The sequence below is a fragment of the Salvelinus namaycush genome, chromosome 29, assembly GCF_016432855.1.
Source record: "Salvelinus namaycush isolate Seneca chromosome 29, SaNama_1.0, whole genome shotgun sequence".
NCBI classification, from domain to species: Eukaryota; Metazoa; Chordata; class Actinopteri; order Salmoniformes; family Salmonidae; genus Salvelinus; species Salvelinus namaycush.
The window spans coordinates 19,850,225-19,866,504 of NC_052335.1; the positions used below are offsets into that span (position 1 = coordinate 19,850,225).

General features: G+C 42.0%; 1 protein-coding gene across 1 annotated transcript in view; it reads left to right on the top strand.

Annotated features, from left to right (window-relative positions):
* LOC120024563 (exostosin-1-like) overlaps nucleotides 1-16,280 on the top strand; it is a 347,488-nt gene that overhangs the window by 289,221 nt on the left and 41,987 nt on the right. Inside the window, exon 3 of the mRNA XM_038968847.1 lies at nucleotides 2,951-3,058. Within this exon, the coding sequence (XP_038824775.1) occupies nucleotides 2,951-3,058 (108 nt within the window). The remainder of the gene's footprint in view (nucleotides 1-2,950; nucleotides 3,059-16,280) is intronic.

Here is a 16,280-nt window from a genome sequence, read left to right on the forward strand (position 1 = left end):
TTAGGCTATACTATAAATTAATATTAGTTGTTCCTGAACTGGCCGAATTGCAGAGCTATCCTTCAGCACCACAAGTTGGTTAAACTTTTTTAACATTATAGCACGATCCTGGCGCTGTCCTTTCAGCAGCACGAAGGGCCCTCCAATCGCTTAAAATAACACTCAAGATGCATATTCCCATAAATAAAGGCATATTCCCACTATAAATGCATATTTCCATAAAACTGATTGAGGTCAATCAAATGATTGGCATGCAGATTTGTACGTTTCACCGGTAAAACGTGAATAATTATCATTCACGATTGACAGTGATTGCCTATTTTGAAATTAGGTATGCCTAACTTGGTAATTGAGGGTATTAAAAATAAATATTGAGACAATATGTGTGGTATAGGCTAGAGGTCGACCGATTATGATTTTTCAACACTGGAGGACACTGGAGGACCAATAATCGGTATAATCGGTATTATATATTATTGGAGGACCAATAATCGGTATTATATATATATTTGTAATAATGACAATTACAACAATACTGAATGAACATTGAACACTTTTATTTTAACTTAATATAGAACATAAATAAAAATCTATTTAGTCTCAAGTGTCACGTTCGCTGGAATAATACTCGGACCAAGGTGCAGTGCGATATGGTTTCCACATATTTAATAGAGAAACACACAAAACAAAACAATAAAGAAATAAACTAAACGTGACGACAATGGAGTGCTAACATGCAACTACACATAAACAATATCCCACAATCCACAGGTGGAAAAAAGGCTACCTAAATATGATTCCCAATTAGAGGCAACGATGCCTGGGAATCATACAAAATCACCAAAATAGAAAAATAAAACTAGAACCCCACATAGAAATAATAAACTAGACGAACCCCCAGTCACGCCCTGACCTACTCCACCATAGAAAATAAAGGCTCTCTATGGTCAGGACGTGACATCAAGTAAATAATGAAACATGTTCAATTTGGTTTAAATAATGCAAAAACACAGTGTTTGAGAAGAAAGTAAAAGTGCAATATGTGCCATGTAAAAAAGCTAACGTTTAAGTTCCTTGCTCAGAATATGAGAACATATGAAAGCTGGTGATTCAATATTCCCAGTTCTTCAATATTCCCAGTTAAGAAGTTTTAGGTTGTAGTTATTATAGGAATTATGATGCGTCAACTATTTCTCTCTATACTATTTGTATTTCATATACCTTTGACTATTGGATGTTCTTATAGGCACTTTAGTATTGCCAGCCTAATCTCAGGAGTTGATAGGCTTGAAGTCATAAATAGCGCTGTGCTTCAAGCATTGCTAAGAGCTGCTGGCAAACACAGTAAAGTGTTGTTTGAATGAATGCTTATGAGCCTGCTGCTGCCTATCACCGCTCAATCAGACTGCTCTATCAAATATCAAATAATAGACTTAATTATAATATAATAAACACCGAAATACGACCCTTTGGACATTAATATGGTCAAATCCGGAAACTATAATTTCGAAAACAAAACGTTTATTCTTTCAGTGATATACGGAACCGTTCCGTATTTTATCGAACGGGTGGCAACTTTAAGTCTAAATATTGCTGTTAGATTGCACAACCTTCAATGTTATGTCATAATTATGTCAAATTCTGGCAAATGAATTACGGTCTTTGTTAGGAAGAACAATTCAGGCGGCCCAAACTGTTGCATATACCCTGACTCTGCTTGCACTGAACGCAAGAGAAGTGACACAATTTCCCTAGTTAATATTGCCTGCTAACATGAATTTCTTTTAACTAAATATGCAGGTTTAAAAATAAATACTTCTGTGTATTGATTTTAAGAAAGGCATTGATGTTTATGGTTAGGTACATTTGTGCAACGATTGTGCTTTTTTCGCGAATGCGCTTTTGTTAAATCATCACCCGTTTGGCGAAGTTGAAGTAGGCTGTGATTTGATGATAAATTAACAGGCACCACATCGATTATATGCAACGCAGGACAAGCTAGATTAACTAGTAATATGATCAACCATGTGTAGTTAACTAGTGATTATGTTAAGATTGATTGTTTTTTATAAGATACGTTTAATGTAGCTAGCAACTTACCTTGGCTCCTTGCAGCCACAAGGTCCTTTTGACGCTGCACTTGCGTAACAGGTGGTCAGCCTGCCATGCAGTTTCCTCGTGGAATGCAATGTAATCGGCCATAATCGGCGTACAAAAAGGCCGATTACCGATTGTTATGAAAACTTTAAATCAGCCCTAATTAATCGGCTATGCCGATTAATCAGTCGACCTCTAGTATAGGCAGACGTTGCAAAAAGAGGATGAATTTTATGCATATTTTATAAAAATATATAATTATATTATATAGATGTATATATTCAATAGGCTACATCTGTCGGTACAAACTTTGATTCAGGAAATTATGACGTCATTTGCATTTTTTATTTAGCGCTCCCTCACCTAAAAAAAATGTTGCACTACACAACTGTTAAGGAGTGAAACAATTTCTAATTTCCATTATAAAGGTGCAGCTTTGAGGTAAACCACAAGTCTTTCTGAATATTAAAACCAGCATACATACTAACTAAAAATGTATCTAATTACTCAAGTATTTGTTTGATGCTAGTAACTAATTATCTGCACTAATGATAAGACCCAATAGGTTCAACTAAATAGCGTTATACAATACGCCCTACCATTGTGTGACTAACATTCCACCTTCTACTTTGTATGACAGGGCATTCAGATGAACCTGTTTGTAGACATGACACCAAAAAATCTGATACTTTACTGTAAAGAAATATCTGGACTAGCTCTTATAACTGTGACTATTTCTTAACAGTCCAGTAGAAGGGTAGAGACTGGTATCCATAATAGAGGTGTATGTGCATATTCTATTACCACTGACCCTCTCTGTGCTTCCCCCTGGGCTACCGTCCTCCTCCCCCAGGCTGCCTGTATCCCTGTCCTACTGAGCAACGGCTGGGAGCTGCCTTTTTCCGAGATCATCGACTGGAGCAAAGCAGCTGTCATCGGGGACGAGAGGCTCCTACTGCAGGTAACTACTGATGGAGACCTCCTCCCTATGACACTTCTCTCTCTCTCACACTCTCTCTCTCATGCTGTTATACATTACCATAAGCTGTACCTTATGCTAGAACACAAGGCATTCACAACTCACATTGGGCTCTAAAGTAGCCCTTAGTAAGGACCACTGGGATGGATAACCGCTCTCTCTAAAGGAATATATTGATACAATTTTGCAAACGTACTACAGTAACTTTTTGGGGGGGTCAATATTGTCCTATCACAGCACTCCTATTTGCTGTAATATTCTGTTACCTCAAACTACTCTCTCTTATCATTCCGCATTAGTTGCAGTTTCACGTTTATTGGGGTGAGTCTTGTCCTTGCGGCAGAACTGAGCGATTTCCGCTAGATGGGCCAGCTGCAAACTCAAAATTGTCTATATTGTAAAAATTCATGAATTTTTTTCGGTCTTAATTTAAGTTTGGGGTTAACAGTGTGGTTAGGTTTAAATAAAAAAATATGACTTTGTGGCTGTTCCAGCTAGTGACAACTCTGCAAAGCTGCCTCCAGAAGAAGAATCATTATGAGAAACGCTAACCTGCGCATTCCTACAGTTACCTTTTGTTAGCTTCATGAACTTAGCCATCCTTTAACTTTACACACTATACCAAGTATCCAGAATTAGAGGAAGTGATTCCTCATCGTGCCAGCCACACCCACGGTTTCAGAGGGGCTTGTTTGCAGAGGTGAAATGAAATGCCAATATACCTACACATATTAATCCACCCCATCCCTGCAACCGCCCGCCCGTCTCCCTAATGTCTCCCAGAGCATGGTCCCTGTATCAATCAACTATCCAATTAATGATGTAATTCAAGATGTATGATATTTATATTCTTTAATTACTGAACTTATTAGCAGCTGATGTGGCAAAAAGGAAGACGTTTGATTTACAATATGCAAAATATCACGCAGAACATGAAAGTAAATGAGGAAATGATGTGTGTCGTGATATGACAGGATTTCACTCGGTGTCATTCACCTTCTTGTCTCAGTTCCATCCCCCACTAATGAAATCAGCGCAATTATTAGAGGAGCTGCCTGTTGCCGTTGACCTGGGAACGACCCATGGTTCTATTGAAACCCGACACATTTATTTGATCTCAGACTACTGATACACACAAAGATGTGTATCAGTTGATTTGCACTCAATTGCAAAATTGAGTCAACACACAATGCAAATGCGGCCTATTAAAAGCTGTAAATGGTTTTAATACAAGTCCTGTAATTATTTGTGATTATACGCTGTTGAATGAAAGACATTCAGAGTTGCTAACTATTGTTTTTTCTCACTCTCTTCACCCCTTAGTTACAAAGTCCCTGTCCTAAAAGCATGCTAATTGTTGTCAGATATGTGTAGACGTGGAAAATATGCTGTGACAGGATATGAGGCACTCAAGGACGTTTTGTCTCTAGAAGAAAGAAAAAATATATAATGACAGCATTTGTTCACTAGGCACAAATAATTGTTACATCTAATTAAATTAAGCACTTAGAAGTCAGACACACCAAGAAAACTGAGGGCCGATAGGTACTTAGCACAGTAGGAGGCCGTTCCATCTCTTGCTAGAGCAAAATATGTAACCTGCTGAGTACCAACCTGGTACAGACAAACATGACGTTTCTACTTGTAGAATCGCCCTGCTCCTCAGTAGCCAACAACTTGACTTTGAGCCAATCAGAGAACACAAACCTTCAAGTGGAGGAGCCAATAGGAGTGACAAGTAAACGGAAAAAAGGAAGGCCCTTTTCCCTGTGTAATCCATCCCCTTTTCTAAAACAATAAAGCTGCATAATACATCTTTTTTTACTAGAGCAAGTATTTACATATTTTATTTCTAGCTAAGGATCTTTGTGTTTGAAAGGATTTTTTTGTGAGGTTTGATAATGTGCACTTTTTTTCTTTGCTTCCCACATCTCCATGTGAAATAATCCGATTAATAACCAAATAATATGCCCTGGCAAATATACTTGCCGGTGTAACCTAAAACATTATCCCAGTTTGATATGCTGCTTGTGTATGCATTCCGATATCAGCTAAAAATAAAACATGTTTTGGTCATGGAGTTAAAAATCACATGGCTAGTGACACTACATGGCCAAAAGTAGGTGGACACCCATTCAAATTAGTGGGTTGGGCTAGTTCAGCCACACCCGTTTCTGACAGGTGTATAAAATTGAGCACACAGCCATGCAATCTCCATAGACAAATATAGGCAGTAGAATGGCCCATACTGAAGAGCTTAGTGACTTTCAACGTGGCACCGTCATAGGATGCCACCTTTCCAACAAGTCAGATCGTCATATTTCTGCCCTGCTAGAGTTGCCCGGTCAACTGTAAATGCTGTTCTTGTGAAGTGAAAAGGTCTAGGAGCAACAACAGCTCAGCCGTGAAGTGGTAGGCCATACAAGCTCACAGAACGGGACCGATGAGATGCTGAAGTGCGTAAAAATTGTCTGTCCTCTGCTGCAACACTCACTACGCGTTCCAAACTGCCTCTGGAAGCAACGTCAGCACAAGAGTTGTTCGTCAGGAGGTTCATGAAATGGGTTTCCATGGCCGAGCAGATGCACACCATGCGCAATTCCAAACGTCGGCTGGAGTGGTGTAAAGCTCACCGCCATTGGACTCTGGAGCAGTGGAAACGCGTTCTCTGGAGTGATGACTCAGGCTTCACCATATGGCAGTCCGACGGACAAATCTGGGTTAGGTGGATGCCAGGAGAACACTACCTGCCCGAATGCATCATGCCAACTGTAAAGTTTGGAGCAGGAGGAATAATGGTCTGGAGCTGTTTTCATGGTTCGGGCTAGGCCTCTTCGTTCCAGTAAAGGGATATCTTAATGCTACAGCATACAACGACATTCTAGAGGATTCTGTACTTCCAACTTTGTGGCAACAGTTTGGAGAAGGCCCTTTCCTGTTTCAGGATGACAATGCCCCCGTGCACGAAGCGAGGTCCATACAGAAATGGTTTGTCGAGATCGGTGTGGAAGAACTTGACTGGCCTGCACAGAGCCCTGACTTCGACCCCATTGAATACCTTTAGGATGAATTGGAATACTGACTGCGAGCCAGGCCTAAACACCCAACATCAGTGCCCGACCTCACTAATGCTCTTGTCCCCGCAGCAATGTTCCAACATCTGGTGTAAAGCCTTCCCAGAAGATTGGAGGCTGTTATAGCAGCAAAGGGGGGACTAACTCCATATTAATGCCCGTGATTTTGGAATGAGATGTTTGACGTGCAGGGGTCCACATACTTTTGGTCATGTAGTATATATAGTTGGCTACATTAGGTTCTACCATTTCACAATAGCCTTGAATCAATAGTTATTACTTCTAAACAAAATACTTTTTTGTTTTTGTTTGGTTTACTGTTTGAACAGACGCTGAGATTATAGTTGATTATCAATGCAAAATAGAGTATCAGACCTGTGCAGACTAACGAAATTATAGCTTACGCATACATATATATTACTTCTTTGTAATAAGCAAAAAAAAAGAAAAAGGAAAGACAAAAAAAAAAAAAAAATAGCCTAAAGATCAGATCAAGGACCGAAGCAACAACACTGCCCCCACGGCTACAGAAGGAATGATCCGGCGCGTCTCAATTTTCAGGTAGTACAAAGTATGTTAACTGCAATGAGGTGTAATAAGAACGGTTATTGTCGGAGTGTATTACAAGGAGCCGCCCTTCTTGGCTCACATCAACACCATTATCCCAGAAACCCTAGACCCACTCCAATTTGCATACCGCCCTAACAGATCCACAGATGATGCAATCTCTATTGGACTCCACACTGCCCATTCCCACCTGGACAAAATATACACCTACTGTATGTGAGAATGCTATTCATTGACTAGAGCTCAGTGTTCAACACCATAGTGCCCTCAATGCTCATCAATAAACTAAGGACCCTGGGACTAAACACCTATTATTTTACTGCTGCTCTTTAATTACTTGTTACTTTTATTCTTATTCTTACTCATCATTTTTTTTAAACTGCATTGTTGGTTAGGGGCTCTCGTAAGTAAGCTTTTCACTGTAAGGCCTACACCTGTTGTATTCGGCGCACGTGACTAATAAAATGTGACTTTTGACGAAAAACGACATTGCAACACTGCGCTACGCTTAGTGTGTGAATTTACCTTAACAGTCTTGCTTCCGTCCTTCTCCTTGCCCCAACCTGGGCTCAAAGCAGGGACCCGCTGAACATATACAGTGCATTCGGAAAGTATTCAGACCCCTTGACTTTTTCCACATTTTGTTACATTACAGCCTCATCAATCTACACACAATAACCCATAATAATGAAGCGTAAATAACAGATACCTTATTTACATAAGTATTCAGACCATTTGCTATGGGACTCGGAATTTAAGTAAGCCGCATCCTGTTTAAATTGATCATCCTTGAGATGTTTCTACAACTTGATTGGAGTCCACCTGTCCACCTTATATACACAGGCACACGCCTGTGTATATAAGGTCCCACAGTTGACAGTGCATGTCAGAGCAAAGACCAAGCAATGAGGTCGAAGGAATTGTCCATAGAGCTTCTAGACAGGAAGGGTACCAAAACATTTCTGCAGCATTGAAAATCCCCAAGAACCCAGTGGGCTCCATCATTCTTAAATGGAAGAAGTTTGGAACCACCAAGACTCTTCCTAGAGCTGGGCATCTAGCCAAACTGAGCAATTGGGGGAGAAGGGCCTTGGTCAGGGAGTTGACCAAGAACCCGATGGCCACTCTTACAGAGCTCCAGAGTTCCTCTGTGGAGATAGGAGAACCTTACAGAAGGACAACCATCTCTATAGCACCAATCAGGCCTTTATAGTAGAGTGGCCAGATGGAAGCCACTCCTCAGTAAAAGGCACATGACAGCCCGCTTGGTGTTTGCCAAAAGGCAACTAAAGGACTCAGACCATGAGAAACAAGATTGTCTGGTCTGATGAAACCAAGACTGAACTATTTTGCCTGAATGCCATGCGGTGAAGCATGGTGGTGGCAGCATCCTGCTGTGGGGATGTTTTTCAGCTGCAGGGACTGGAAGACTAGTCAGGATTTTCTTATGTTTTTCATTTGTATTTTTATTTATTTGTTTACTTCAGTTTATTTAGTAAATACTTAACACGTTTTCTTAAAACTGCATTGTTGGATAAGGGCTTGTAAGTATTTCACTGTAAAGTCTACACCTGTTGTATTCAGCGTATTTGACAAATACAATTTGATTTGATTTGATTGAGGGAAAGATGAGCGAAGCAAAGTACAGAGAGATCCTTGCTCCAGGGCGCTCAGGACCTCAGACTGGGGCGAAGGTTCCCCTTCCAACAGGACAACGACCCTAAGCACACAGCCAAGACAATGCAGGTGTGGCTTTGGGACAAGTCTTTGAATGTCCTTGAGTGGCCCAGCCAGAGCCCGGACTTGAACCCGATCAAACATCTCTGGAGAGACCTGAAATTAGCTGTGCAGCGACACTCCCCATCCAACCTGACAGAGCTTGAGAGGATCTGCAGAAAAAAAATTAAGAAACTCCCCAAATACAGGTGTGCCAAGCTTGTAGTGTCATACCCAAGAAGACTTGAGGCTGCAATCGCTGCCAAAGGTGCTTCAACAAATTACTGAGTAAAGTGTCTTAATACTTATGTAAATTTGATATTTCAGTTATACATTTTTTATAGATTTGCAAAAATGTCAAAAATTCTGTTTTTGCTTCGTCATTATGGGGAAAAAGCTATTTAATCCATTTGAAAATAAGGTTTTAACGTAACAAAATGTGGAAAAAGTCAACGGGTCTGAATACTTTCTGAATGAACTGTAAACAACTGCTTCCCACAAAGCATCGTTACCCATCGCTCGACAAAAGTTGTGGTCCTTGCAAAGCAAGGGAAATAACTCCTTCAAGGTCTCAGAACGAGTCACGTCACCGATTGAAACACTACTAGTGCGCACCGCTAACTAGCTAGCAATTTCACATCAGTGACATGAGCCAGGCATTCACACACACTTCAAATTAAATGAATGGGGTGGTAAGTGCAGCACAGTGCACACAACACTAAATACTTTACCAAGCTAGCTATCGAGCAAGATGATGAAAAAATAATGTAATTCACTACATTATCATATACTGCCAGTGCCAGTTCACTTGCTAGCTAACGGTAGCTAAACAATTAACAACGGCATTTTCCAGGTAGCACAACATAACTGTCTATCTACTCCACTGACTCTCGGCAGCTAACAGGCAGCTGCTTTATTCAAAAACAAATCCATTGTGATTTAATTATGGTATTGCTAGCGATGCTAGTTATCTACACTGAACAAAAATATAAACGCAACATGCAACAATTTAAAAGGTTTCACTGAGTTACAGTTCATATAAGGAAATCAGTCAATTTAAATAAATTCCTTAGGCCCTAATCTATAGATTTCACATGACTGGGAATACAGATATGCATCCGTTGGTCACAGATACCTTAAAAAAATAAAGGTATGGCCGTGGTTCAGAAAACCAGTCAATATCTGGTGTGACCACCATATATTGCCGGAAACTGGAAAACGCTGTTATACACGTCGATCAAGAGCATCACAAACATGCTCAATGGGTGACATGTCTGTTGAGTAAACAGGCCATGGCAGAACTGGGACATATTCAGCTTCCAGGAATTGTGTACAGATCCTTGCGACATGGGGCTGTGCATTATCATGCTGAAACATGAGGTGATGGTGGCGGATGAATGGCACGGCAATGGGCCTCAGGATCTTGTTACAGTGTATCTGTGCATTCAAATTTCCATTGTGTTTGTTATCTGTTGCGTATGCCTGCCCATAGCATAACTCCACCGCCACCATGGGGCCCTCTGTTCACAATGTTGATATCAGCAAGCCGCTTGCCCACATGACTCCAGGATCTGCCATCTGCCTAGTACAGTTGAAACCGGGATTCATCTGTTAAGAGCACACTTCTCCAGCGTGCCAGTGGCCATCGGAGTTGAGCATTTTCCCACTGAAGTCGGTTACGACGCCGAACTGCAGTCAGGTCAAGACCCTGGTGAGGGTGGCGAGCATGCAGATGAGCTTCCCTCGGACAGTTTCTGACAGTTTCTGCAGAAATTCCTTGGTTGTGCAAATCCACAGTTTTATCAGTTTACTGGGTGGCTGGTCTCAGACGATCCGGCAGGTGAATAAGCCGGATTTAGAAGACCTAGGCTGGCATGGTTACACGTGGTCTGCGGTTGTGAGACCGATTGGACTTACTGCCAAATTCTCTAAAACGACATTGGATGCAGCTTATAGTAGAGAAATTAACATTAAATTCTCTGGCAACGGCTCTGGTGGATATTATTGCAGTCAGCATGCTAATTGCATGCTCCCTCAAAATGTGAGCAAACTGTGGCATTGTGTTGTGTGACAAAACTGCACCTTTTAGTGTGGCCTATTATTGTCCCCAGGTGCACCTGTGTAATGATCATGCTGTTTAATCAGCTTCTTGATATGTCACATCTGTCAGGTAGATGGATTATCTTGGCAAATGAGAAATGCTCACTAACAGTGATGTAAAGAAATGTGTGCACAACATTTGAGAAATATTTCTGGGGTCTTTTATTTCAGCTCAGGAAACATGGGACCAACACTTTACATGTTGCGTTAATATTTTTGTTCAGTGTAGTTGTGGTCATATGGCTAGTATCTATGGAAGCATTTAGCAGCCTAAACTCAATTGGAAATGCAAATGGAGAAATTATAAATCAATATCATATTTGCAAGTTTGCATTTTCGGTGACAAAATTCAAAATGAAATGCAAGAAAAGATATTGCATTATCATTTTCATGATTGAGTATGCATAATGTCTGCCTATTTGAAAAAGAAGTAGCAAAGTGTGACACATTTAAAAATCAAATGTAAATGCTTAAAATGACAAATCATTTATCATGTTTGCCATTTAATTTCCTTGTGATGCCATGAATTGTGACAAAAATATAAATAATTCTCAATTGGCAATTGACAATGCTTTTCCATACTGTCAAAATTCAAATGATCAATTGCTGTGCTTCATTTTGCAATTTCGTTCCTTATGTCAGTTATAATTTTCGACCTGTGTTGATTATAAATCAAACACTGTGGGCGTGATTTCAATAACGTGAGATGGAAGAGAGGTTGCCTGTGCTTGCTGGCAACAGTCACTTTCGGTCATAGCTCTATCGATGTGACATGTTTTTAGGATGCCCGGACAACACCAGCCAGTACGAAACCCCACAGAAGAAAACACCCAGTGTGTAAGAGGAGTTTGTGGGAGGGGACTATACATTTCAGTGGAGGGGATATGGGGAGCTAATTAGCTAATTAGCTATTATATGTAGCTAGCTACTGGTAGGTTAGATAGATAGCTCGTAGCTAGCTGGCTATGAAGAGGCACTATTGGCTAACGTTACTGCCTAACGTTAGCTAGCTAGCACACTGGCACTGGCTAGCAACCTTCACAACAAGACATCATCGTGGCACACCTTTAGGTACGGTAAGTGTTTTTTTTGTCTTGTAATTTCACATTTGGAAGCAATAGTGTGCAAATGAAGCCCGCAATTCGGGGTGTCAATAGTGTGCAACTGCAGCCCCCCCCCCCGAGCACACATTGGTTCCAGTGCCAGAAGGACTACCGGTCACGATGACACTGTATACTAGCTAGCTTGATAGTTAGCGACACTGTGTACTAGCTAGCTTGCTTGTCTCCCACCTGCCGTGTACTGGAGTCCTCCTTAGGACTAGCTGACTAAGCTAGCACACAGCGTCCTTCACTCCTGCCGGCCAAACACCTGCCCTCGCCGTCGTCAACAGAACTGTGGGAAAACAGTGACCGTCTGGCGGGGGTGAAGGACACTGTTTACCGGTGTACGGCTAACAAGCTACCTCTTCTTCTGTGGGGTTTATCAGCGGCTGGCATCCAACGTTATTGTGCATTAACGCCACCTAATGTACTGGAGCGCCCCCGCCCCCACCTGTCCTAACAAAAAATATTTACCAATAGAAGTATAAAGAGCTGTTCCTGCAGATGCAGGAATTCCCACATGCAGGAACTCCCCGAATTGCAGGAACTCCCCGAACCCTTCTCTTTGGAAGGTGCGTTGAAACATTTAGATAGCTAGCAAGCTATGATGCATTAAAGTTACTCTAGAGGGGATGATTAATGGTATGTTGCTATTAAAAAACAAGGGAATTATCTGAATGCATGTAATTAGACTTTATAGTGTAATTAGACTTTATAGTGTAACGTCACATGTAGAATTTAACATTTTGTTTACTTTTTTCTCTTTTTTGGCACAGCTCTCACACTGTGTGTGTGTCTCTCTCTCTGTCCATCTGTCTGTCTGTCTGTTATAGCATGTCTGTGTGTCCATCTCTCTGTTTAGGAGTTCCAGATATGGCTGCAGGAGAATAGTGGCGTACAACACTGGAGGGCATCTTCACTGAGCAATGAGCACATGTAGGTGTGTACAAGCAAGTATCCTTTATAAAGTGCTACTACTTGGATAGAGGCAGAGGTTGCAAGCGTAGTTTTAAGTTTTATTGTCACATGCACAAGTACAGTGAAATGCTGCAAGCTCTAACCCTAACAATGCAGTAAGCAATAACAATGTAATACTGGAAAATAACAAGGTAGATCAAAGGTAGATTGGGTGGTTGGAGTCTTTAACGATTTTCAGGGCCTTCTCACACCGCCTGATATAGAGATCCTGGATGACAGGAAGCCCAGTCCCAGTGATGTACTGGGCTGTCCGCACCATCCTCTGTAGCGCCATACGATCAAGAGCGGCGCTATTGCCATACCAAGCAATGATGCAGCCAGTCAAGATGCTCTCAGTGGTACAGCTGTAGAACTATTTGAGGGACCCATGCCAAACCTTCTCAACCTCCTAAGGGGGAAGAGGCACTGTCGCTCCTTCTTCACTTCATGTGTGGATCATTTTAAGTTCTTTGTGATTTGGACACCAAGGAACTTGAAGCTCTCAAACTGCTCCACTGCAGCCCTGTGGATGGGGGTGTGCTCGCCCCCCCCCCCCCCCCCCCCCCCCGTTTCCTGTAGTCCACGATCATGTAGCACCCTGCATACAAAAGCTTGCATAGCAAAGAGAAGAAGCACAGAAAAAGGAAAAAATACTTATCTCCGTGTATGACCAATGGAAGATCCAAGCCCGCAAAGCAAGAGAGCAACTGAAGTCAGACATAACAGAGAGCCAGCTGGCATTTCTGATCGACATATTGGAGAAAGGAAAGGATGATGTCGTGAGCAACTATCTTGAAATTCGAGATCACATCACACCGTCAACTGAGTTAAGGCGTCGTGTCGACACATATGAGGCAGTTACAGCAGATATCAACAAAATTGCATATGAAAGGAAATCAGGCATTGATGAAGAGTTTGATGCCAAACAGGAAAAATGTCGTTTCCATGAGTTACTTGATCGCGACTATGCTCGCTCCATATACGGATCTATTGTCTCACAAATGAGTCACAAGTCTGTGTAAAACAAGTTACACAAACCTTGAACAATAGTCAAGAATTCTCCATTTTCCAGGACTTTGCTACTTTTATGACGATGGAAGCAGAGATTGCCTGCAATTCGATAACTTCTTTCTATGCTCTCCGTTCACCCGGATGTACCACTGAGAAAGGAAATGTCAGGGAGACCAAGAGGAACAAGACAAGTGTTCTCAGCACTTTAACAATCACAGATAGTGAGAATCAAAAGTCAGCCAAAGGAAGTGCAAGGCCTTCATGTATGTTTTGCCAGGACAACAAGCATCAAGTCCATGGCTGTTCTAAATTCATGACCAAGTCTCTGGATGAGCGACGGAAATATGTGAAAGAAAATAAGCTTTGCTATGGGTGCATGAAACCTGGTCACAGTGCAAAGAACTGTCGTAATCGCCACACCTGGGACACCTGCAAAGGAAAGCATCCCACGTGTCTCCACGATGACAGTTATGTAAAACGGAAAAGGCCTACACCTCTGCCAATTTCTTCCCAAAATAATATGTGGGTGTCATCAAAGAACAACTCAGGTGCTGAAAAACTTCTCTATGCCCTGCTTAACACTCAGTGATACTACATTCATTGACCAGGAAGTGAGCAACGCTTTACAAGCAGACATGTATCCAGTGAAACTGAAATTAACTACTATGATAGGATGTGTCACAGTTGTGAAAAGTGAAAGAGTCTCAGGGCTTCGTGTGAGAGGTTACAGCTCCACCATCTGTATCGATCTTCCTCCTACCTACACCAAGGATTGCATACCTGTAAACCGCACCCACATTCCGACCTGTGAAACGGCCAAGCACTGGAATCATCTCTCCACAGTAGTAGATGAAATCCCACCACTGAAGGATTGTGAGGTTGGCCTTCTGATAGGCTACAACTGCTCAAGGGCAATGGCACCAAAACAAGTGATTTTAGGTGGAAAGGATGACCACTACGCTGTTCGACCTGACATAGGATGGAGCATTGTGGGGCGCTCATCGGCATTCCTCGATACACCAAGCGTCGCTAGTCTGTGTCACTGGGTCATTGTCAAAGAGATCCCCTCAGTAACCCCTGCAGATGCTATTCACATTCTGGAGTCCAATTTCAAGGACGCCAGTAAAGATGGCAAGGCCGTGTCTGAGGATGACATCCTCTTCCTGAACAAGCTGAATGATGGTATAAGGAAAAATAGTCATGACCATTATAAAATGCCCTTGCCTTTTAAGGAGAGACCCAATCTACCTGACAATAAACAACTCGCCATTGTACGACTCAGCCATCTTAAAAGGAAACTGTTAAACGATGAAAGGTATAAGGAACATTGTCAAGTTCATGGATGAGGTCATTGAAAATGGTGACGCGGAAGAAGTTGAAGATGATGAAAATGAAGGCAGGAAATGGTATATTGCTCATCATGGTGTCTATCATCCTAAGAAGTCAGATAAGCTACGCATAGTATTTGATTGCTCTGCCAAGTACAAGGGAACCAGTTTAAATGACCATCTGCTTCCAGGGCCTGATTTGATGGACAAGCTGAACGGTGTTCTCGTGTATTTGGCAGCACCCTGTTGCGTTGATGTGTGACATTGAGAAGATGTTTCACCAGTTCCATGTGCCTGAGACTATCTGCACTTCCTTTGGTGGAAAAAGGGAGACATTACTCCACAACCTCAAGAGTTCTGCATGAAGGTGCATATGTTTGGTGCTGCATCATCTCCTGGATGTGCAAACTATGGGCTGAAGCATCTAGCTAAGGAGAACAGAGACCTATACCCTCTAGGCTCACAATTCATCATGAGCGACTTTTATGTAGATGACAGGGTCACAAGCATAGACGGTACGGAACATGCTATTCAGTTTGCACGTGAGGCTCGAACTTTGTGCGGTGGGTAGTCTTCGACTGCACAAGTTTGTATCCAATGACAGAGCTGTCCTAGAAAGCATACCACCATCTGAACGTGCATCTGACATTAAGGACCTTAACCTTGCATTTGATGACTTGCCATCAGAAAAAGCACTAGGGATTCAGTGGCACGTTGAGTCTGACTGCTTCAAGTTCAATGTCAATCTCAAGGACCAACCTGCAACGCGTCGAGGTATACTGTCTACAGTTGCCTCCTTGCAAAAATATTGCTGATCTCCCTCCAGAGTGTGTGAAATCATCACCGCCCTTTACATACTGTGGTATGGATTGTTTTGGCCCATTTCTCATTAAGCAAGGACGAAGAGTGCACAAAAGGTATGGTCTTCTCTTCACCTGTTTTTGCTCTCATGCTGTTCATATTGAAATGTTAGATGACATGTCAACAGATGCCTTCATTAATGGTCTGCGCTGCTTCATAACCATATGTGGTGCAGTTCGTCAGATTAAATGTGACCAAGGAAGCAACTTTGTGGGAGCGCTCAAGGAAGTTGACATGGACAGGCTGACTGCCTATCTCGTTGAGAAACAGTGTGATTTCAGCATGAATGCTTCCCATTCAAGTCACATGGGTGGCGTCTGGGAGCGACAGATCAGAACAGTGAGAGGTATCCTTAGCTCCACACTCTCACTCTCTTCTGGTAGACTAGATGATTATTCTCTACGAGCCTTCTTCTACGACGCAATGGCAATTGTAAACAATCGCCCACTCACCGTTGACAACCTCAATGATCCAAACAGTCTTGAGC